This window comes from Bufo bufo, chromosome 6 (assembly GCF_905171765.1).
Source record: "Bufo bufo chromosome 6, aBufBuf1.1, whole genome shotgun sequence".
In the NCBI taxonomy this organism is placed as follows: domain Eukaryota; kingdom Metazoa; phylum Chordata; class Amphibia; order Anura; family Bufonidae; genus Bufo; species Bufo bufo.
In genome coordinates this window covers 316,893,321-316,918,071 of record NC_053394.1, presented here as the reverse complement: position 1 = coordinate 316,918,071, position 24,751 = coordinate 316,893,321, and the positions used below count along the sequence as shown (strand labels likewise).

The 24,751-nt window shown below is 42.1% G+C and overlaps 1 protein-coding gene across 1 annotated transcript in view; it reads right to left on the bottom strand.

Annotated features, from left to right (window-relative positions):
• WNK4 (WNK lysine deficient protein kinase 4) overlaps positions 1-24,751 on the bottom strand; it is a 143,443-nt gene that overhangs the window by 25,404 nt on the left and 93,288 nt on the right. The window contains exons 5-14 of the mRNA XM_040435482.1: positions 10,414-10,502; positions 9,663-9,882; positions 8,866-9,223; positions 8,269-8,408; positions 8,039-8,115; positions 7,696-7,837; positions 6,477-6,593; positions 4,792-4,962; positions 4,574-4,628; positions 4,292-4,447 (exon numbers count right to left, since the gene is read on the bottom strand). Coding sequence (XP_040291416.1) covers positions 4,292-4,447; positions 4,574-4,628; positions 4,792-4,962; positions 6,477-6,593; positions 7,696-7,837; positions 8,039-8,115; positions 8,269-8,408; positions 8,866-9,223; positions 9,663-9,882; positions 10,414-10,502 — 1,525 coding nt within the window. The remainder of the gene's footprint in view (positions 1-4,291; positions 4,448-4,573; positions 4,629-4,791; positions 4,963-6,476; positions 6,594-7,695; positions 7,838-8,038; positions 8,116-8,268; positions 8,409-8,865; positions 9,224-9,662; positions 9,883-10,413; positions 10,503-24,751) is intronic.

Below are 24,751 nucleotides of genomic sequence, written 5' to 3'. Positions count from 1 at the left end.
GCGATTTTCACGCAACCCCATTCATTTCGTGCCTGCGTTACGTGAAAAACGCACAAAGAGGAGCATGCTGCGATTTTCACGCAACGCACAAGTGATGCGTGAAAATCACCGCTCATGTGCACAGCCCCATAGAAATTAATGGGTCCGGATTCAGTGCGGGTGCAATGCGTTCCCCTTACGCATTGCACCCGCGCGGAAATCTCGCCCGTGTGAAAGGGGCCTAAGAAAATGAAAAAAAAAAGCTTCATCCTGAATGTGCATTCTCATCTCACATATTGATAGCATACACACAACAGATGAGAATGCCCCTTTAATGTAATTTATACTAATGCCACTTGTTATTTAAGTTCTGCACAGGTTTTATATTTTAATAGAGTATCACACATTGTTCCAGAAGATCATGTGACCTGTAACATTTTGTTTCCAGAGGACATAATGTCCAGGTCAAGAAGAACAATAGAAACAACCTCAGTATGATTCTCAAAAAGTAACCTACTAATGAGCCAATGCAGCACAAGTAAAATATATGCAAAGTAATCTCTTTTTGTCTCCTGTTCAAAACAGTGATAATCCTAATGGGACTGGCCACCTCCCCGGCCTCAGCTGCTTTGCTCAACTGACCGGTAAAATAATCTGCAGCCGAGTTTATGGAGCAAAGGTGGAAATCTGTAGCGGGGAGCAGGTAAGTATGCTTCCCTTTGCTGGTCTGCCCATGATTTAATTTGTCAAAAATTCCCCAAAAGGTTACCAAGCCCTTTAATCTTGATTCCAAACTGGGATGTTTCAAAAATGTTACCTCAGTGGATGCCCAAACTGACATTAATATAATCAGTTACATTTGGACTAAGTGAAAGCACTAAATGTGAAGTATAAGTGAAGTTAAAAAGGGTTGCCTTGAGGAGCAACATTTTTTGGACCAGGATAATGCATAAATAAAAGAATCAATACTCACCAATGCCATTCCAGTGCTTCCCAGGTTCCCTGCTGGTCTTTATTCCTGATCTCCCCGGACACACAGAAAATGATCCCTCAACCAGTTACTGGTCGCAGTGGTGAGGACATTTCCTGGAATTTCCTATATGCCAAGACAGGACCAGAAAATAGAGACCAGCTGGCACCGAATTAGCATTGGAGTGGGAACGTTGGGGATCGGCGAGGTGAGCATTGATTTTCCTATTTTTTTAACCTACTCAAAGCCCACTCTTTAACCCACACAGAGACTTTTTTCTATCTATGATAAATCTATTTGTATTAATAGCTATAGGCCAGTTTTATAGTGAGGGTCCATCTACAAGCTCCATTGTTTTATTAATACACTCCTCAACAATGACATTACAGCACCAAGAAGAACAAGCCATGCAAATCGAGGAGGCAGCAGGTGCTGCTAAGATGCGCAAATGATCAAATATTCAAGCAGCTAACTCCCATTTGTGGCACGTGGGAGGGCATAAAAGCCAGATTGAAAGAAAAGTTATTTTAGCTACATAAAAATCTCATAAATTGGATCAAGTCGTGTGGGATGACTGCATTGCCTCCTGTTCGTCCACATGCCACCTAACTCCACTTGTTGCAAACTGAGAGAAACAGAATCCTTGAACTGAGAGACCTTGGGTCTATGACTCCATCAAATAGCTATGTGCCTAGGCCGAGATGTCAGCAGTATTCAACATTGTGTGTCCTGGTGGTTGGGAGAATGATGACAAACTGGAATGACAGCAAGAGTTAAACCCCTGCATGGGTGGATCATCTGATTAGAAGAATTGCGCCCAGTGATCCATTCTGTACTGTAAGTGAAACTGGATGTCACATCCTAAGCCTAGGGTGGCAAACAGTGTCTACACAAACCATCAGACAGTGTTTGCATGACACTGGGTTATAAGCCAGACTTCCAGCTACAGGTGTTCCACTGAGTTCAATTCACCGGTCTCAAAGGCTTTCATGGTGCATAGCAAGACAGCAATGTAGGCTGGAATGGTGGTCTAACCTGTTCAATGATGAGTCCTGCATTTGTCTTGTATGCAATAATAGCTGGAGATTGTCTGGAGACCAGTAGCGTAGCGTGGGTTGCCAGCACCTGGGGCAAGCCAATTTTTGCGCCCCCCCCCCCCCCCCCACCTGTTGACACTCTCCTTTTTTTTTTACAGATAATGTAGTAGATGTCAACTGCAGTCCTATGTAACACCACAGATAACACAGTGATAACTCTCTGAGTACAGATAGCCTAGTAGATGGATGGGAGGCCCAGAATTCAGGACACGCACAGTGTGGCCTGAAGTCCTCCTCCCCCCTCCAACTCTACCATGAAAGAAATATGTGGATTGACATTACATATATTGGTACAAAAAATACAGGAGAATACAGCAGCACATACCTCTTACATCCAGTCACGATGTAGACTCTTTCCTCAACTTCTTAATTCAGAGAAAAGACCGCCATGATACCTTCTTTCAGCCGCGTCTCGTCTCTGCAGTTTTTCACAGAAAACATTTTTCCTCTCCCTCCTGGTGCCTTAACACGGTCATCCTGCTGCAACCCTCAATACTGTGCTTGTGCCATACAGATCCCCCCCCATAATAACATGCTCCTAAACTGTCCTTAATAGTAATAGTGTTCCCTGTAGCACCCCCAATAGCAACCCCATTAGTAGTAATGTCCTCCATATTGCGCTCAATAATTAAAAAAAAACTCAGCACCCATGTATTAATAATGCCCCCATAGGGCTCCTAGTAGAATAAGACCAGTCGCAATGTCCCCTCTGTATTATTAGAATATATTATAGCCCCCTCTGTATTATTATATAATAGCCCCCTCTGTATTATTAGTATATTGGCCCTCTCTGTATTATTATATATAATAGCCCCCTCTGTATCATTATGGCCCCCTCTGTATCATTATGGCCCCCTCTGTATTAGTAGTATAATGACCTCCTCTGTATTAGTAGTTTAATGACCCGATCTTTATTACCGTAGTATACATTATACTACTAATACAGAGGGGGTCATTATACTATTAAAACAGACGGGGGCATTATACTATTAATACAGAGGGGATCATTATACTACTAATATAGAGGAGGGTCATTATACAGTATAATGACCCTCCTCTGTATTAGTAGTATAATGATCCCCTCTGTATTATTAGGATAATGGCTATGGCCCCTTTGTATTATTAGTATAATGGGGCCCCTCTGTGTCATTATGGCCCACTCTCTCTCTCTATACAGTAATACTGCTCCCCCCACCCCCATAGAGCCACCAGTACAGCCTGCCTTATTGTGCAATGTGCATACATAAAAAAAATAAAAAAAATACTCACCACTCTTCCGCTCTCTGTCACCGCTTGTGGTGTCCCGGCGCAGGCGGTCACGAACACATCACTGTGCCCACACCACTGCGCGGCATCATCCCGTCATCTCTCGAGACCCGACGCAGGAGGTCACAGTGAGGTAATCGTGATCTTCTGCGCTGTTCTACTGCCTCATGGGCTTCAGGTCTAATGCCCTGAAGCCTATGAAGCATAACAGAGGGGACGGGAGCCATAGGCTTCCATCGCCTTCATTTACTGCCTGCTGCCTGGCACCCCCTGCAATTTGGCGCCTGGGGCAACGGCCCCCAGGCCCCTTCCCCCCACGCTATGCCACTTCTGGAGACCAAGTGGGCAATGACATGAAGTGTCCTTCACAAGGGAATGTCCTACTCCTGGAATTATGGTGTGGGGGTCGACTAATGTACTATAGTTTTCATTTCAGGTACACTAACAGCTCGGCATTACATTGATTTGGTTGTGGAATCAGTGGTACAGCCATTTCTCTAAAGTGTTCCAGGAGCCGTTTTTCAACAGGACAACGCCAAGCCACATGCTGCATGTGCTACTGTGAGCAACCTGTGTGGTCTAAATGTGCTACCATGACCTGCAGCATCTGAGAACCATCAAGCACATCTGTCATGTCATTGGTCTGCAAATGCAAAGGGAGCTGCCAGTAGCGGATCTTGATGATCTGCATGCCCAAGTGCATTCAGCATGGCAGAACATTCCTCTGCCGACCCCGTGATTTCCATAATTCCACAGCTTTTTCTCCTTGGTGTTGCAATTTCAATGTTGAGGACTGTATCTGCAGCTGCCTCCATGGTAAGGGTAATGTTTGCTGTTATCACCATTGTATGATGTGCATGATGTGATACGCTTCTATATCGTACAGAGGCTTTGACGCGACACATTTGTAAACTGTTCATTAAGGAGTAGACATCAGTGACCTCCATTATTTTGCTGTAATAGAAAGTAAAGGAATTACCTATGGTCATAGCAGGAGGAAGAGATTTTGTTCTAAAATCTGGTGCGCCCATAAGAGGTCCAGCTGTATCAAACACATCATTGTCTAGAACAGGACTGCTCTGGTAGAAATTTCCAGGGGAACCAATTCCTTTGCTGGGACTTGTACATGCTAAATCTAGAAAGAAAAGTAACACATCGTGAATCAGAGACCTCACAGTGTGATCCTTGCACTCACAAATGGGTGACAGAAAAGAAAGGTGCTGACTGATACTGGCACAACGGGCCAATTCCAAGCACTTACCACTGAGCGAAGAAGAGGAGAAGGAACGAGCTAAATCTTGAAGTTGAAGATCAGCCTGTGGAGAAAGAGGAAAGTGTTGGCCAGTTTTCCATATTCTTTACATTTAGTCCTTTTATAGGTACCAACACATACCCTTTTTTGATATATCACTTCAAATTGAACACATCTGACTTATGAATGCAACAATTGATACATATGTGGTGTCTCATGCAACATACCTGTAAATTAGGCAGAGAAGAAGTGCATGGACCAGTAGTAAGCCTATCACTGTCATCTTCTCTGTCTCCATTAGCCTCCTTTTTCAGCAGAGTCTCCACACGGTGGATGATATCCTTAATCCTATTGGTGAAGCTCTCTCTTTCCGACTGCATAATAAACTCATTTTTTACCTGGAGGAGAAAAACAGGTTTAAGTGACAACTTTCTAGGTGTTCACACTATGTTTTGGCACATTGTACGGTATACAAAATTAAAGTGGATCTCTGCTCAGAAACCAATAACTTACAGCTGCTCAGAAATGCTCTTCTTCTGGTTGTATGTACAGTACTAAACTTGGTAGAGAAACAGCTTATGATCTAGAGCTGCTTCCTTCTCTATGTAGGGAGGGGACCTTTTAGCTACAGATTGCAGGCTGCAAAACCATAGTATTGCAAGGTTACAGTGCTACGTGTAGTCCCTCTGGCATTGCCAGCATGGGTGCAATTAGACAATGACAGATGCAGGTAGTTGACGTTTGAAACCATTTGCTATTGTTCCGAGAATCCAGAATTGTGCCAAACGGTACAACTGCGGCAGTAGGATTTACATAGATAGAGTTATACACAAGGAACATCACTAATGTCTTAATGTAAGTGTGCTCAGCGATGCAAGGGTTGCCATATTATTGTCAGTGTAGCCACATAGAACTTACAGTACACCACAATGAAATCCTTGATTAAGTTATCCTAGAGACTAATGAGTAACAGAGAACATATTCAGAGCAAAGACTGACATTCGCCATTAGAGTGTAAGAGACAAACAAGATATGACGGCACTTGAAAAGTATCTATTAAACATGTGTGGACAAGCTGCCGAAACCTAGAAGCAGTTCTAGGAGTTTACATAGGAAGGACGGACTAACTTTTAGATGTATTTCTCAAAGGTTTAAGTTCAAACTTCATCAACAGCCACAGCCATTTCTCCCATATCCATACAATCTACATGCACAAAATACTGAATAAGCCCTCTTGGGGTATATGCTGCATGCCTTTAAGAAAAACTGCAAATTTACTGAGAGTGCATACATTCTATATGGGCACAGATGCTGGGTTGCAATTACTGGATTCAATATGTGTCTCTAGTTGGTGGAATAAATAGAAAACTGGGCACCTCACAGCAAAGAACAATATGTTTCCCCCGCCATTTTGCTGGTTTACTACCCACTCTACCTTTTTTCCATGGCCAATCCTTATCCCACTTGTTGCTGGCCTTTGCAGACCAATTCATTCTTCCTCAGTTGGAAGACCCTACTGCAGGTATCAGCACAACCTTTAGCTCTCCAGCTGCTGTGAAACTACAATTCCAAGCATGAGCACTTACTTGGCTGTTCTTGTAACTCCCATGGAAATGACAGGAGGATTCTGGGAGTTGTAGTTCCAGAACATTTAGTGTGCTGGAGGTTGCTGATTCCTGGACTATTGGGTGGAACTAGATTACACTACATTGAATGTTATCATTCCAACTCAATTATTCACTCAAGAGAAATGGTGACAGAGATGCCAAACAGGCTCCCATCTACATAGTATCTACATGCAAATTCAGACAATATTTTTTGGCTCAGAAATGTAGAAAGTCTGGACTTCTAAACTATTCCGATGCAAAAAAGAGTCTTCTCTTTCCCATCTATACCATACGTCAATACTTACCATAACTGCTGCAATGTCCTCAGGATTATCGCCATCTAGGTCAAACTTGAAAGTGACCATTTTACCGTTGTAGGTCTGCAGCTGACACTCTACAACACGATCACTTTTATCCGAAATCTGTATGAAAAGTGAAGAAGGAATTTACTGTGGGGCCCTGGCAATACCGAATAATACACTGGTTATGGGTCAAGATGGTACAGTCCTGCATCATTTTAAGTAAATGACATCATTTTAAACAGTACTTTGGTTTATTAAAATATTTTAGTTTTGCAAGAGATGCATTTACGGACATACCAAAGCTATTCTTAGGCATTATTATCATGCTGAACTCCTTAGGGTAGGGCTCCATGGCAACATGGAGTTGACAGAGGGTCATCGTAAAAATCTGATTTTACTGCAATATATAAAGTCAGTTTGCTCTAGCCTTAAAAAAGTTTCACAGGACTTTTATATTGATGGCCTGTCCTTAGGATTAGTCATCAATATCTGATCGGTTTGGGTCCTACTCCCAGCACTCTTGTCGATCAGCTGTTTTTTAGGTGCTCTAACGCCAGATATCGGCGCCGGAACTACACCCTGCTTACTGCAGGACTGCTACTATTCACTTCAATGGTGTCAGAGCTACTGAAAAACCGCTAATCGGCGAGGGTGTCAGAAGTCAGACTCCCCCAATCAGATATTGATGACCTATTCTAAGGAAAGGCCACCAATATAAGAGTCCATCCTGACAAATCCCTTTAAGCAACATCGTGTGGGGTTTACTTTAAATCTCTGATAGATGCAAACCACACCTTTGAAACCTGCACCCATCTCTAGAATAAAAGAGAGGTGACCACAGGCAGAGAATAGTGAGGTGGCTGCATATGTATGTGGCTCTCTCCATTCACTATTATAGGAGTTACGTAAAGAGCCGACGATGGCTGCTTGACTGTTTCTGTAACTAAGTGAAATGACAGCAGGGGGGACATAAGTGGCCTCTTCTCCATTCACTCTCCTTTTGAACGTGGTGGCCCACAGGGTTCAGGGGGACCACCATTCTAGAACTAGGTTTTTGTCCCCATAGATGTCAAAAATGACAGGAATACCCTTTTAAGTATGGAACATAGAACCCTGCAATGAAACGCAGCAAAGATATCACTATAAAAAAAAATCTTTACAAATGGTCACCCGTCTTACAAACACACAGTGGTCTTTAGCTAGTCATTAAGTGAATGCGTACATTAATTATACGTAGTCTAGATCTTGCTTTACGGCGCAAAAGTTTAGCTGGTGTCTTCTTCACAGGGGACTTTGCATTCCGCTCTCCAGCTGAGAGGCCTTCACAGCCATCACTCAGCCCTGAGGCCACATCCGATGTGTAGCTGGAAAGACATTTTAACATGCTTAATAACATGATCCAAGTAACCTGGGAGATATTACCAATTTTCAAAGATCACAACAAGCAGATCACTTGCAAACTGACATATCTCACACATGGATTGCTTAGGACAATCCTGTGCAAGTAATAGAAAAAACAGCTTAACGCATATGGTTAAAAAAAAAATTCTCCAGTTTTTCCTCACCTATCTGCTGGAGAAGAGATGTCACTGGGAAGTGCAAGAGGAGAAATTAGGTCTGAATTCACACTTACAGCAATGCTCTGCAAAAAGAAGACCATCAAAGATTTACTGAGCAAAGCATCATAATTTTCCAAAGGAAGACATCACGTTCGGGAAAAATGTCCAACATATAAAGTAAACACTATAATTAAGAATGCTCTAAATAGGAAATAAATATTAAATCTACTACTTACCCCAGGAAAACATATCTCTGACCGAGTGCCTGGGGGGCTGTTGGGATCTTCTTGAGAGGCACCACTTGAAGGTCTTTGGGAACAGTCCATATTCTCCATGAAGCCAGAAGAGCTGAGATACCCATCTGTCTCACAGTCCGCTGGATAACAGACACAACTATGTTATACAAGGAATGCTTTGCAAGTTCAACTTCAAAGCAGAAAGCATAGGAGAAAGAACTGAAAGTCAATGACACATTACCATGAAGACAATAACCATGAAGGTTACATAAAACTTGAGCCTTTGGTGCCCCTAAACCTGTTACCAGTTTACCAGTTGTCCTTTCTTAGACTACTTTTAGCAGGTACTAACCATTACACACTGTACAAAATCTGTAATTTTGAAAAATGTTCTGACCCTAGTCAAACTTGCTTAGATGTTTATGCTTGCCCATTTTTCTAATGTTTCCCACCCCTTGACACAATAATCAATGTTATTCACTTGACATTTGTGATTTTAGTGTTATGACTGACTGGTGTATAACTAAATATAAATGCATGCTATTGGGCTAAATATTATGCTCAGTATACATAGTCGTAATACAGTATATAGCTTACATGTAGCAGAAGAGTTGCAAGAGTTTCTGAAGTTGAAAGGGTGATGCTGGTCTGCTTCTGGTTCCTCTGGTTCAGGTAGGAATGTCCCAACGCTGACTGATTCAGCAGAGTCTGAAGTTGTTGGGAGGGATGAGGGCCCAGGTGCCACATCAGCAGTAGTAATGGTGGTAGTGCTCTGAGGTCCTCTCAGTTGCTCAAGGAGCTTGAGAATGCTTTGCTGCTTCTCCTCCTCTTTCTTCTTCAGTTCTTCTTGAGCGCGTCTCACCTTCTCTCGCTTTCGTTTTATGGCTAATACCCGGTCTCGGATAGCCTTTGCAACAATTTTGTAGTCAGCTTCACAAACAAAGTTGAGGACCACCTAAAAAACACATGCAAAGATGGAATTATGCATAACTTCTTAGCCTATATAATGACCTATTTACTAGGCAAAATAGTTAGATTTCTTGGTTTATTCATTATAGCCGCTATGATTATTCCATCCAACCATCTGTCCTCTATAAGGATCTTTTAAAAACTAAGAATGTGTTATGATGAGTCTTTAAAGGGCTTAGAATGAATAGATATATACAGTATAAATATAATAATTAACGAGATTTAGCAAGTTATGACGTGATCAGAAACCATTCTTCTAAACAATGGCAAGTTTGCAGAGTTGACGTCTGCTAAAGGTGAGGCCTTCGATAACTGCTAAATACAAGTATAGTCTAGTACAGGCGATTTATATGACAGTGGTGAGTAATCGTCCTTGTGCCAATTTACTTTTCTATATGATAAATATGGGCTTATTACATACTTACCATCTCTTGAGCAACCTCTTCAGCTATATCTTTGTAGAGGTCAAACAAGAACTCAATAGCATTGTTGTCTTTGTATTTGCCGTGCAGTTTTTTGGTGTCATCCATCCTAAGCCAAAGCTTCAAGGCTGGTTTGACTCCATCATCCTCCTCAGCCAGTTCAACATGGACTCCAGTGTCCTCCTGAAAGAAGGAGTGTTCCAGCAGGTCCTGGATGGTATATCTGCCAAGGTTAATAATAAATTATTGATTACATCTTGCAAAATGACGATAAGAGGAAACTTGAAAACTCTGAGGCCGTTTTATCAGCTCTTCTAGTCTGCATGGCCAGAAAACCGCAGCGTGTATGATTTGAATATTTACACTCCTAGCATACATCTGGCTCTAGTACCATTCCTTAGCACCCCCTTTAAGATCTGCATTGTGTCAATGTCAGAGACATTCTATGTAGATTAAGGATTAGCGGTCTACAATATTCCATTTACATCTGGCAATGGTTCGAGGCAGGGGTCAGTAAATCCTGGGACGCCAGCTGCTAGAGTGCCAGAGGATGCTGAGCCCTGAGGGGTGATGCCACATAATGTAAAGTAAATGTAAATAAAACATTTTTGCTGAACTCACACCAAACTTAAACCTTTGATTGCACAAGGACAACTCCCTAATCGCCTCTCTACACCTCTCCCCTAAGTCTGTGAGACGCTATTGTCCTCTGATCAGGTCAGTGTCGTTTCTCATCTTTGTGAGGAGAGTTTACCTTTCATTCTTGTTCATGCGTATACAGCCCTCGATGATCTCTTTAAGCTCGGGGACTTTAACTTTATAAAAGCTGTCTGGCTTCATGCCCTGCAGACGATGAAAAGAAACATAAGGTCAGGTCAGAAAGGTTTCGCCAAGCGTAGTTCTGTATGGAGGATCTGAAATAGTAACATGCCGACCACCTGCAGAAAGGGCACACAGAATGATGGTGACCATAAAACAGTGCTGTATGCCAGGAGCTCAGGTTAAAGAGTACTTGTTCTCTCTCTCTCTCTCTCTCTCTCTCTCTCTCTCTCTCTCTCTCTCTATATATATATATATATATATATATATATATATGCAGTACTAGTGTATACTTGTAGCTCATTGTATGAGCAATGTTTTGTAAAATGTTCCTATTTCAATTATTACATCCAACAAAACCCCCTGTTTTTGTACAGATGTGGCCTTCCTTACATTTTCCTTTGGTTAAAGTCAAGATATCCTGAGAGGAATGTTGTATAATGACCAGATTTGAGGGGGGGAACTAAAAAAACAACTTGTGTTAGGGTGAGTTCACACTTCAGTTATTTGATCAGTTTTTTCTATCAGTTATTGTGAGCCAGGTGCAGGTCAAAAACACAGAACAGGAGCAGATCTTTCCCTTATACCTTATCTGTGAGTAGGTTTCACTACTGGTTTTGGCTCACAATAACTGATTGAAATAACTGACCAAATAACTTCTATCTATCTATCTATCTAGCAAAAGAATTCCACAGCACTTCATTCACTCATAAAATGTTTCAGTTCTCTGACTGGGACTTATCTCAAGGAGTGAACAAAGTGCAATAGTGCAAGATATATATACACCTCTGAATGATAATTACATGATATTTGATAATTAGTGTACAACATAATTATAATATAAAAAACAAGGGCATACAAAAATACATACATCAATATAAAGTGCATGATAATATGTCACCCAATGTATGATTAGGATGAATGCCCATCATGATAATGAGCAAAAAATATAAATATTCATGATTGATAATTAACAGTGAATATAAACCAGTTTTGCAAAATTAAAAACAGACAAGGAATTTTCAGACACTGACCAGTGTTCCTCCAGTCCATTTGTGTGTAACACGTTCTGGTTATTACACTGCGCATGTCTGAATAGGAGTAGTAGTCATGTGATCGCCATACCAAACACATCAGTGTTCATGGGGGTATCTCATGGTACCTCCATCACAGTGGACTAGAGTTCATGTGACCCGTACATCATTATAACTAGAATCATGTAATATATACAGTACAGACCAAAAGTTTGGACACACCTTCTCATTGAAAGAGTTTTCTTTATTTTCATGACTATGAATGCATCAAAACTATGAATTAACACATGTGAAATTATATACATAACAAACAAGTGTGAAACAACTGAAAATATGTTATATTCTAGGTTCTTCAAAGTAGCCACCTTTTGCGTTGATTACTGCTTTGCACACTCTTGGCATTCTCTTGATGAGCTTCAAGAGATAGTCCCCTGAAATGGTCTTCCAACAGTCTTGAAGGAGTTCCCAGAGATGCTTAGCACTTGTTGGCCCTTTTGCCTTCACTCTGCGGTCCAGCTCACCCCAAACCATCTCGGTCCGGTGACTGTGGAGGCCAGGTCATCTGGCGCAGCACCCCATCACTCTCCTTCATGGTCATATAGCCCTTACTTTCAAAGTTTTCCCAATTTTTCGGCTGACTGACTGACCTTCATTTCTTAAAGTTATGATGGCCACTCGTTTTTCTTTACTTAGCTGCTTTTTTCTTGCCATAATACAAATTCTAACAGTCTATTCATTAGGACTATCAGCTGTGTATCCACCTGACTTCTCCTCAATGCAACTGATGGTCCCAACCCCATTTATAAGGCAAGAAATCCCATTTATTAAACCTGACAGGGCACACCTGTGAAGTCAAAATCATTTCAGGGGACTACCTCTTGAAGCTCATCAAGAGAATGCCAAGAGTGTGCAAAGCAGTAATCAAAGCAAAAGGTGGCTACTTTGAAGAACCTAGAATATGACATATTTTCAGTTGTTTCACACTTGTTTGTTATGTATATAATTCTACATGTGTTAATTCATAGTTTTGATGCCTTCAGTGTGAATCTACAATTTTCATAGTCATGAAAATAAAGAAAACTCTTTGAATGAGAAGGTGTGTCCAAACTTTTGGTCTGTACTGTACGTCACAGAGAATACCAGTGCGTTCTTATAGCAACCAGATAGGGAAGCGAAAACATGTCTAATTAGGTAATTACAATAGCTAAGCTCATTGGGTGATCGGTCACTTCTCACACCAGTAAAATAATAAAAGTTTATCTATCTACTATCTATCTATTATCTATCTATCTATCTATCTCTGTCTATCTCATATCATACCTATTATCTACGTATTATATTATCTATCTATCTTACTATCTATCTATCTATCTATCTATCTATCTATCTATCTATCTATCTATCTATCTATCTATCTATCTATCTCTCTCTCTCTCTCATGAACACTGTATGCGGCACACCCACTGCTATAATATAGAAATAACCCTTCATATTTCCCCTGCCTGATCCCTAAACACAATTTACCCTACACCTATCTACTGCCCCCGGAGACCCTCCTTATGAGTGCGCTTCAGGCCCTCTCCTCCTCTGCCTCAGCACGTTCCATCGGAGGCTCACGCGGGTCTGTGTTTCGCTAAATGTATATTATCCGCCCTGTAACCAAGACAACCCTCAGGACCTGTAGACGTACTCAGAACCAGTGCGTTTATTGTCCTAATTCATTTACTGCTGATGTGTTAAAGGCAGACAAACTGCAGAAGCACATAGGTTTTACGTAATGTATGCCACTTAAAACACAAACTGACAGGAGGAATCTTAAAGGGATTGTATCGTTAAAATAAAATGTAATCCTTGTCGTCTCTAAGTAGCAGCTATTTATCTGGCACATATCTACACGGTATTAACACAAGGGCCAATTTGTTCTATGTATGATCTGTTGTGTTGTCTATGGACGCCAGTCTATGCAGTGTTTGAAGGCTTTCTATTAGGTGCCATGATTTTCACCTCAATATAGATGGCTAACGATGGGCTTAGATGCCATGGCTGTCGAGTGTGGCCAAACCCCACTTATATTATCTATGAAATAATAATTTCTCTGAAATATTTCTGAATAAATTGAGAATTAGTCCTATGCAGTCTGGTCCTGGAAGTGCTGAATGGAGAGTGTAAGCGACACCCCCCAACTGGTAACATCTAGATGTCAATTTATTTATAAATTGAAAATTGTATTAAAGAGAACCTGTCACCATAAAACTACAAATTAATCTGCAGGCAGCATGTTATTGAGCAGGAGGAGCTGAGCAGATTGATGTAATTTATTAACTAAATCTCTGCTCATTCAGCGTTAAGGAGTCATGTAGGTGGTCCTATCAGTGATTGACAGCTATTTGTGTATGCCCACTCACACAGGGAAGGCTGTCAGTCACTGATAGGACCGCCCACATGACTCCTTAACGCTGAATGAGCAGAGATTTAGTTAATAAATTACAAGTTTTACAGAATCTTTACCCATAAAACTATATATCAATCTGCTCAGTTCCTCCTGCTCTATAACATACTGCCTGCAGATTGCACTGCATTTTCATGGTGACAGGCTCCCTTTAAGGCTTTATTAACACAGTGTTCAGAGCCCCCATATAAGGTTCCTTTGAAAATCCAGCGATTTCTGCTGGCAAGAACAGTGGGACACTTAATAAAACCCTGATAGACCTCATTAAAGGGAGTCTGTCACCTCATTTTCACCAATATAACTAACAGCACTGCCCCACAGAAGATTGCAAACGCATTCCAAACATATCGGTGTGCGCTTTGTGTCTTTCTTCCATGTCCAGGAACAATCATTTTATTTTGCTGAAAAAAGGCTTCCAAGTGCCCGGCTGAAAGTAAAACTAAAAACAGCTTTTACTCCAGACTCAAATTCTAACAGCTATATATTTCGATATAGCGGATATAATACTGTGATTCTGGTATTGTTTGAAAGCTTGAATACCAGCTTTCAAACAAGAACAGGTCCTGCTGCCAATGCCAAGATATGAGCAGCTAAAGCTGTCCTCCCATCTTCAGTCTGGTTTGCTGTGGGAACTTAGGAGCTGTTTTCCATCAGAATAAAAGTGCTTTTCCTGGACATGGAAGAAAGACACAAAGTGCACACAGGTATGTCTGGAATGAGTTTGCAATCTTCTGTGGGGCAGTGCTCTTAGTTATATTGGTGAACATTAAAGTCAATCGAGTCCACAGGTATTAATTTGGATTAGCTGGAAAACGGATCCATCAAAACATCATGGCTTCTGTCATAAATGGAAGCCGTGTAGTGTGAACTACATTTAAAGTACATTCATCATACAGAATATAACTTACTATTCATTAAATCATTAAAGTAAACCTTGTATCAATGCTAGTTTAGTATTTATTACATTTATATTGTTTATATGTTTCATCCCTCGTAACGAGTCATAATCCAGAAATAGCAGAAAGGAAAAATAACAAAATAGGTTATTCTCTAATGCTTCCCATAAACCTGGAAACACGACCTGTCCCCGCCACAAGAGGATTAGGCTGGAGGGAGCCTTCCAGTCTGTAAAAGTGTTGTTAGGACATGAAAACTGGAACATCACTGCACTAACTTTAATATCACTGGAAAAAAAGATGTCACTGCCAAAGAAGGAACAGTGATCCCACCTTTAACCTAATTCACATCCAATGCAAAGTGAGTCATCCATACCTAAGGAACAGTGGATCCTGAAGTGACTTGACTGGTCACGCTGGTCCTATGGAATGGTATTTATAGTCCCCACATTTCAACCAGTAAAAAAATGTAAATCGTGGGACACGGGGATCTTGGTGTACAAGGACACAAATCACTGAAAGGAACACTTTCAAAATTATGCACACACAGTAACCCCAGTTTTTCAATTAGGGAAAGTGACCATGTCTGTAAGTAAGGACTTATGAACCACAATCCCTACCTGGTTGAAGAGTCCCAATAACTGTGTCACCAAATGCCCCCTACTAGGACCCCCGGCAATCAGCATTACTGTTTGGAAATCTGTCAGTAAGGATGGGTTCACATCACCTTTTTGCCACCCATTTAACGTATAGAAAAAATGTATATGTTAACAGATGCCACAGAAAGATGCCATACAGTGTCATCTGTCACCATAGAGTTAACGTATGCAGTTTTTTTTTTTACCAGACTCTGCAGGATAGAAAAGCGTGGTGTGCTACACTTTTGTATCCCTTCCCCCCCCCCCCCAACATATATGTTAAACGGATGGCAAAAATGTGATTTGAACCCACCCTAAGTGTTGAATTTACCTGTGGCTCCACCTCAGGGTGAAGGAGGCATTACACTGTAACCATTCAATTGAATGGGTTGTCTAAGTAAGGCTACTTTCACACTGGCGTTTTGGCTTTCCGTTTGTGAGATCCGTTCAGGGCTCTCACAAGCGGCCCAAAACTGATCAATTTGCATTCTAATGCATTCTGAATGTAAAAGGATCCGTTCAGAATGCATCAGTTTGCCTCCGATCCGTCTCCATTCCGCTTTGGAGCCAGACACCAAAACGCTGCTTGCAGCGTTTTGGTGTCCGTCTGACGAAACTGAGCCAAACGGATCCGTTCTGACACACAATGCAAGTCAATGGGGACGGATCCGTTTTCTATGACACAATAGAAAACTGATCCGTCCTCCATTGACTTTCAATGGTGTTCAAGACGGATCCGTCTTGGCTATGTTAAAGATAATACAAACTGATCCATTCTGAAGGGATACAGACGTTTGTATTATCTGAACGGATTCGTCTGTGCAGATCCATGACGGATCTGCACCAAACGTGAGTGTGAAAGTAGCCTAACTTGGGACAGGACAGATCCTCCAGAGCAAGAGATGCTTTTTGTAACTACTCTTCATAGACCCTAAATGGACAATTTCCGGTTGGCTGATTTCCAGGGGCATTCTTGAGCCCTCCTCATGGCCACCAGCTGGGTATATGACAACCTGATGCTCCTAGCATTAATGAAGGCTAGGAAGTCAGGTACTTATGTACCCAGCAGTGGCGGGTGCAGGTGTCTTCAGATGGCTTCTTGCTCCTCCATAAAGGGGCTGCTTCTAGGGAGCTATTTTGTGCTGCTGGGGCAGTATTTTGTGCTGCACTGTGGTATTTGCTTCTGCTGGGGCAGTATTTTGTGCTGCTGGGGCAGTATTTTGTGCTGCACTGTGGTATTTGCTTCTGCTGGGGCGGTATTGTGTGCTGCACTATTTTATTGCTGACTCACCCTACTGTTGACCATGTCTACTTGCGTTGGAAATGCCTCCTGTCAATTTGGACCTGCTTAAGACATGGTACCACTATTAGTTTTTTTTAGGGCCACTTTATGTTCCCAGTGGCACCACCAACAATCAGCTGTTTTTAGAGGCCGCGGCGCAACTGTGAGCATTGCTGCCTCCTCAGATTGTATAGTGGCTGTGCTTGGTATCGCTGTTCAGGCTTATTCACTTGAATGGGACTGAGCTGCACCTAGGCCATGTGACTGATAAAGGTGATGTCATTGGCCAAAGAAGAGGCCACAGCGCTCATTGGAGTGCAGCAGGCTCCTAAACAGCCGGTCCTCAGGGGGCCCGATAGTTGGACCCCTACCGGTCAGATATTGATGACCTATTTTGAAGAAATCTTCCTCCTGAAAAACCTCTTTAACTCAAAATTCCCCAACAGGGTATACAAAAGTTGGTTTTTGAAGGTGCAAAATATCTTTCCATTATACCTTATCAATGTGTGGCCTCCACGCTTGCTTTTGGCTCATGATCACTGATGGAAATCACAGATCAAACACTGACTGCGTGAAAGTGGCTTTACAGTTATAATATTGCATAAAATGTAACTAGAATTTCAAGGTAAAATATCTTGTTTCACAGTTTCTAACGTTCAGGAAAACTTGGATTGACAAGGCTTACCCTTCAAAGTAATATCTCGGGGCACATGAAGGGCCCTTTACGCAATATTAAACTGGAGCAACAGCAACCCTGTAATGCACATGCCATACGCAAGAACAGTCTTAAGGTTAGTAACAAGAGTTGGCCTCTAAATTCTATGCACCTTACTTGGCCTCAGATAATTCGGAGAACAGCACAGTCAGTCCAGTCCCCGTAAACAATATTTTTTAAGCTCTCTCGATGGTTTGTTTTCTCTGGCAACGTAAAGCTCAGTATGAATGCGCAGCTTGTGCTGCCTCGGTTAATAGAGTGGTTCATGGATTCTGAAGCAGGAGATCATTGGTGAGAGGGAGGGAGTGTCAAGAGCTGCCTACTTGTTGATGCAGGAAACCATAACAGAGACATCAGTCTACCTACGCCTAACAAAAGTGGTGGTACTGATTTCACACAGATCAGTACCCTGATAAATAAAAGAGCACACGCCTCCTATATACTCAATGCACAAGTCACATAACCAATACACAGTACTCGCTTAAAGAGGACCTGTCACCTCTCCTGACATTTGTGTTTTCCCATAAAATCCTGGATCATCTTTTCTGTATTGCGCCATTCCTCATTATTCCTAGTAGAAGTTTTAGGAATAAATTGACCACTGGGTGCTCTCGTTCTTGTTGTCAACGAGGTGTGTCAGGTGTTGACAGTGCAGATGGTGTAAGGGCACACTCACCCCAACTGGTAACACCTGGTCGCCAATTTATTGCCCCGAGTGGCACCTCTCTGCAGGTGACGAGCCAGTTGAGAACATGTCACTGCTAAGGCCGGCCATTGACTGCAGTGGTGCACGTGACTCTGTCCATGGGGAGGTTGACAGATGGAGACCCAGTGAAGAGAGCCCAGGATCCATAACAGGGTGGCAAGGAACAGGTAAGTATAGATTTCTCAACATGTACTGCTGGCTGGGGGTCCGCAATATACGTCCCTGGCCGTTTGTGCACCGCATCACGGATGTGGGCCTTTTCACTTGAATGAGTCCGCAATCCAGAAGGTGCGGTATGGAACGGAGGCACGGAACCCCACGGAAGCACTACTGATGCACTACTGTTAAATTTTTTTGCGGTGCGGACAGATCACGGACCCATTTAAGTTGAATTGGTCTGCATCCGTCTGAGGAAACCACACGGATGTTGCCCGTGCATTGGGGACCGCAAACTGTGTTCCCCAATGCACAGAACGGCCGTGTGCATGAGCCCTAACCCTCATTATAGTTTCAATAGTGGATTGTGAGTTTAAAAAATGTGGGTCTTCCATACATTACGACCTATTTCCATAGATTTGAACAAATACTGCTAGGTATGTTCCTCAGGCAATACAATAAACCTGCTATATATGCATGTGTAAACCAGCCTGTATGTCCCAGGTCAGCAGCTGAATTCATTTATATTCTTCAAAAACAGTTCCCTTGCTATCCCCAGTGAACTTCATTGACATTACGTGTCACTTGCACCAGATTAAATTTCACATGGGACTCTTAGGGAGAGATATAGCACTATGAGAGCCTAGATGGCGGATAGGGAGTAACTGGCTTCTCCCTGTTCATTATGTGCTATGCTGTAATTGTATATTAACAGTATCAATCAAATTCCAATATACAATATAGGATTTGTCAGCCATATCGCAGCCCGTTTGAAAGACGACTAGCTCACTTTCCAGGAGAAAAAAAACACGTATATATCACTTCATATGGAATTTAGTTTGTCACAAAATCCTGCACGTTTCAACAGGTCCTTAGGGTTCAGCTCTTGGAATCAAATTGTACTGATCTCAATGAGGTGATTATAGGGTCTTAAGAACAAGATGTCATGATTATGATCAGCTGCTCATTAGAGACTTAATTTATTTTGGTCTTCGAGCCCTGGAATCCTTGGTGATTAATGATAGTAATTGCATATCCAGCAGGCAGTTCTTGTAATATTTATCTGAGAAAATGACAGGTTTCCCTTTCTATAGCTCATTGACATGTCACTGTTCACCTGAAACGCACTAGCACCACTGTATTAACCCCTAGAGCCCCAGAACATAAAACATGTGTCATGGTTTAAACTGTTAAATAGCCCAGATGTTAAATACCACAGCAAATAGTTTGCGAGTTACAGATGACTATAGGAAAAAATGTGGCGCACAGGAATGACGCACAATCGAGGTAGAGGTGCTCACAGTCAAGAGGAATCACCCTTCCTCTGAGCGGATAATAGAATTGAACAAAAAATACTGGGCACTCTCAATATATAGGGACCATACAATTTATTATGCCTATAAAACACTAGTAAATACCAATAGATAAAACTGAGAAGTTAATATCCTAAAATCATTGCATACATAATTCAATAACCTAAAATCAATGCATAAATGATTCTAAACCTCATATAAAAATCTACCTTGGTACAGATACGTGATGTGGGATGGTACAATAATGAAACTCTGTAATAGATGACACAGCAATAGTCTTGAAATATGTTTCTATTAGTGTCTTATACGGGCTCTCTGTTCAGTAACATAGTAACATAGTAACATAGTACATAAGGCCGAAAAAAGACATTTGTCCATCCAGTTCGGCCTGTCATCCTACAAGTTGATCCAGAGGAAGGCAAAAAAACCCTGTGAGGTAGAAGCCAATTTTCCTCACTTTAGGGGAATAAAAAATTCCTTCCCGACTCCAATCAGGCAATCAGAATAACTCCCTGGATCAACGACCCCTCTCTAGTAGCTATAGCCTGTAATATTATTACACTCCAGAAATACATCCAGGCCCCTCTTGAATTCCTTTATTGTACTCACCATCACCACCTCCTCAGGCAGAGAGTTCCATAGTCTCACTGCTCTTACCGTAAAGAATCCTCTTCTATGTTTGTGTACAAACCTTCTTTCCTCCAAACGCAGAGGATGTCCCCTCGTCACAGTCACAGTCCTGGGGATAAATAGCTGATGGGATAGATCTCTGTACTGACCCCTGATATATTTATACATATTAATTAGATCTCCCCTCAGTCGTCTTTTTTCTAACGTGAATAACCCTAATTTTGATAATCTTTCAGGGTACTGTAGTTGCCCCATTCCAGTTATTACTTTAGTTGCCCTCCTCCGGACCCTCTCCAGCTCTGCTATGTCTGCCTTGTTTACAGGAGCCCAGAACTGTACACAGTACTCCATGTGTGGTCTGACCAGTGATTTGTAAAGTAGTAGGAATATGTTCTCATCACGGGCATCTATGCCCCTTTTGATGCAACCCATTATCTTATTGGCCTTGGCAGCCGCTGCCTGACACTGTTTTTTGCAGCTTAGTTTGCTGTTTATTAAAATTCCTAGATCCTTTTCCATGTCAGTGTTACCGAGTGTTTTACCATTTAGTATGTACGGGTGACTTGCATTATTCCTTCCCATGTGCATAACTTTACATTTCTCAGTAACAATGTTTGCATATCCTCCCAATGCGGTAGTGACACAATAGCTATGTGTTAGATATCAGTAATTGTTTAGCGGCGTCCTGCTATACTCACTGATCAGCGGCGTCCCGCTGAGCTGTTTCAGTAGTTGGCTTTACAGTATTACTACTCCGGTTGGTATGCTGCTCGGAAAACTTCTTATGTGCCTTCTCCGTATCCTTCAATAGCTCTAGATGCTGCTCCGGTATAACGAGGAGCCGGTGTCTTGCGAGCTCGAACCCTCCTTCTCCCGCGCTGGTATTTGTTTGCACGTGTTGGTTTGATGTGTCACCGTGCAGTGATTTCTATTAAAGCGCGTCAGGTTTTAATTTTCAGGATTGGTTTGGCATCGAATTATTCAGCAGATGATGTTCCGATCCATCAGGGGGGAAAGTTTGAACCAAACGCGTTTCAGGGTTTAAAGTCACCCCTTCCTCAGTGGTATATGTAGTATCCATTAAAAGGGGTATTCTTGTAACAGACGTGGTTATGACTTTTTTAACACTTGTGCGACAAGGGCGTTTGTAGTACTGGGAGGATAGGTCATCAACATCTTTGACTGTACAACCCCTTTGATGAAGTCCTATGGCCACAACCATTGCATTGCTGCAGACCTTCTGTATAGGCCTTACCAAACAGAATGCCTGTGACATTTATGAGGTCTTATAGGACCCCCTAGACATGCATTATCTTCCTCTGACGCATAAGGACATTTTAAGGTCGATTATGTACAACCATGGCTTAGAAAGTTGCTGAATCCCATGTATTTGGTCAGGTAAACAGAATTTGCCCTTGTATGTAAAGGGTTCTATGTTTTCCCTCCATAGTTGATTCAGTTCCAACTTTCTTTCCGTTTCTTGCAAATACAAGATAAATTGCTTCAGTTTCTGACTGTTCTGCAAAAATCCTGAAATATATGTGGTCGGATATTGCAAAACCTGCAAGCGTCCGCAGCTGCGGCTATGGAGAGCCTCATGTCCAGGTGTGCGGATCACCGGGGACTCATTAAAATCTGATAATGGAGAGAACGCCGTCTCTGTTCCGTGCGCTCTCCTGCGTTCATTTATGGTCTATTTATAAATGTTTAGCATCTAAACCTGCTTTCCTACACTGAACTTTCCAAACCTTGTCGGACCTGTTCCTGTAAACATAGCAGTCCAAATATGATCCCTCTGCCCGAGCTCGAAGCTCCCCACAGCTTAAAAGGCCTTCCATGCCATTTACCGGAAAACCTAAAGGGCACAAGGAAGGCTGAATACAAGGGTCTCCATTTCACAGTGAGATAATACTTCACATTTCTTCTTCTTCGAATTTGAATTAGAGACAGAAAATGAGTGTGAAAAGCAGAAACTATATTATCTCACTATGAAATGAGATCACACTGGCAGGATCGCAATGACTAAAAAGGCACATCTGTCATATACTTAGAAGTGCAATTTGCAGATTTTTGTATCATCAGATTTAGAAAGAGACCTAGGGGGAGATGTATCATCTCCCTACGCCAGTTTTTGACAAAAATAAAGTCGCCACAGACAGGCTGAAGCTGCGTCACATAGAATACACTGAGAATCTGCAGGGTTAGGACACTCCTCGTCTCTGTAATCACAGGCATACTAGGAAATGTTTGCTGCACTCGGGTAGTCATATCAAAGGGAAATAATAGTATACACAAAGCATACCTAAGATTCTACAGTATAATCAGTTTTTTTGAGTCTTACTAAAAAATTTAGTCTTACTAAAAAATCCTGCATAGAAAGAGAGCAGTACATAGGGTGAAAAGATAACAGCAGAAAAATGCCCACAACAAGGCAAATCATAAAGTAAAACGAGGACATGTACACTCCGGAATAAAAGATCAATAAACTGGCAAAACACCAAAATGGTGCATATTGTTCTCCTAAATACTAAAGGAGACCCTAGGAAGGAAAGAGAAAGATGGTGATAAATATTAATCACCAGTACAAATTGTAGATGAATCAAAATTAAAATAAAAAATGAAGAGAAAGAGAGAAGTAGCAAGAAAGGGGGGATGGGAAGATAGAGGACAAAAAAAATTGAGGGGAGAACTATCCTGCTGTACAGACCCTGTGTTTCAGCCATGTAGTATTCTATCTTCATCAAATGGTCCATCTCTGCCACCCATTTCTATAGAGAAGAGCCCTAGGCTGAGGGCTTCTTTAAATTGGATTAGTGGAACAATTAATATGACAGCTTCCATATGTAAGCTGTTGTATTGAATCTATATATATATATATATATATATATATTTATATATGCTTCCATCGTACATATGGCAGATATAAAAATCCTTTGGGGTAATTTATCATAGACTAGCATTTTACGTATGTTATTCTTTGATATCCCTTGTGCGGCAGGATAATGCACTAAATACTGATCAAAAATAAAATAATAAAAAACTAAGAGAGAGAGAGAGAGAGAAGTAGCAAGAAAGGGGGGGGGGGATGGGAAGAGAGAGGACAAAAAAAATTTAAGGGGGAACTAACCTGCTGTACAGACCCTCACTCACAAATTAAGGCCCTAAATCGGTTGGAATAACCAACCAATAAAGCTAGGAGGATTAAATTAGTGTCAACCCACTTCGCCAAATGGGAATGACCTGGAACAGTGCGTCATGTGTATCAGCCATGACGGATTCTATCTTTATCAAATGGTCCATGTCTGCCACTCATTCCTATAGAGAAGAGCCCTGTCCTGAGGGCTTCTTTAAATTGGATTAGTGGAACAATTAATATGACAGCTTCCATATGAAAGCTGTTGTATTGAATATACACTGCTCAAAAAAATAAAGGGAACACTTAAACAACACAATGTAACTCCAAGTCAATCACACTTCTGTGAAATCAAACTGTCCACTTAGGAAGCAACACTGAGTGACAATCAATTTCACATGCTGTTGTGCAAATAGGATAGACAACAGGTGGAAATTATAGGCAGTTAGCAAGACACCCCCAATAAAGGAGTGGTTCTGCAGGTGGTAACCACAGACCACTTCTCAGTTCCTATGCTTCCTGGCTGATGTTTTGGTCACTTTTGAATGCTGGCGGTGCTTTCACTCTAGTGGTAGCATGAGACGGAGTCTACAACCCACACAAGTGGCTCAGGTAGTGCAGCTTATCCAGGATGGCACATCAATGCGAGCTGTGGCAAGAAGGTTTGCTGTGTCTGTCAGCGTAGTGTCCAGAGCATGGAGGCGCTACAAGGAGACAGGCCAGTACATCAGGAGACGTGGAGGAGGCCGTAGGAGGGCAACAACCCAGCAGCAGGACCGCTACCTCCGCCTTTGTGCAAGGAGGAACAGGAGGAGCACTGCCAGAGCCCTGCAAAATGACCTCCAGCAGGCCACAAATGTGCATGTGTCTGCTCAAACGGTCAGAAACAGACTCCATGAAGGTGATATGAGGGCCCGACGTCCACAGGTGGGGGTTGTGCTTACAGCCCAACACCGTGTAGAGAACACCAAGATTGGCTAATTCGCCACTGGCGCCCTGTGCTCTTCACAGATGAAAGCAGGTTCACACTGAGCACATGTGACAGACGTGACAGAGTCTGGAGACGCCGTGGAGAACATTCTGCTGCCTGCAACATCCTCCAGCATGACCGGTTTGGCATTGGGTCAGTAATGGTGTGGGGTGGCATTTCTTTGGAGGGCCGCACAGCCCTCCATGTGCTCGCCAGAGGTAGCCTGACTGCCATTAGGTACCGAGATGAGATCCTCAGACCCCTTGTGAGACCATATGCTGGTGCTGTTGGCCCTGGGTTCCTCCTAATGCAAGACAATGCTAGACCTCATGTGGCTGAAGTGTGTCAGCA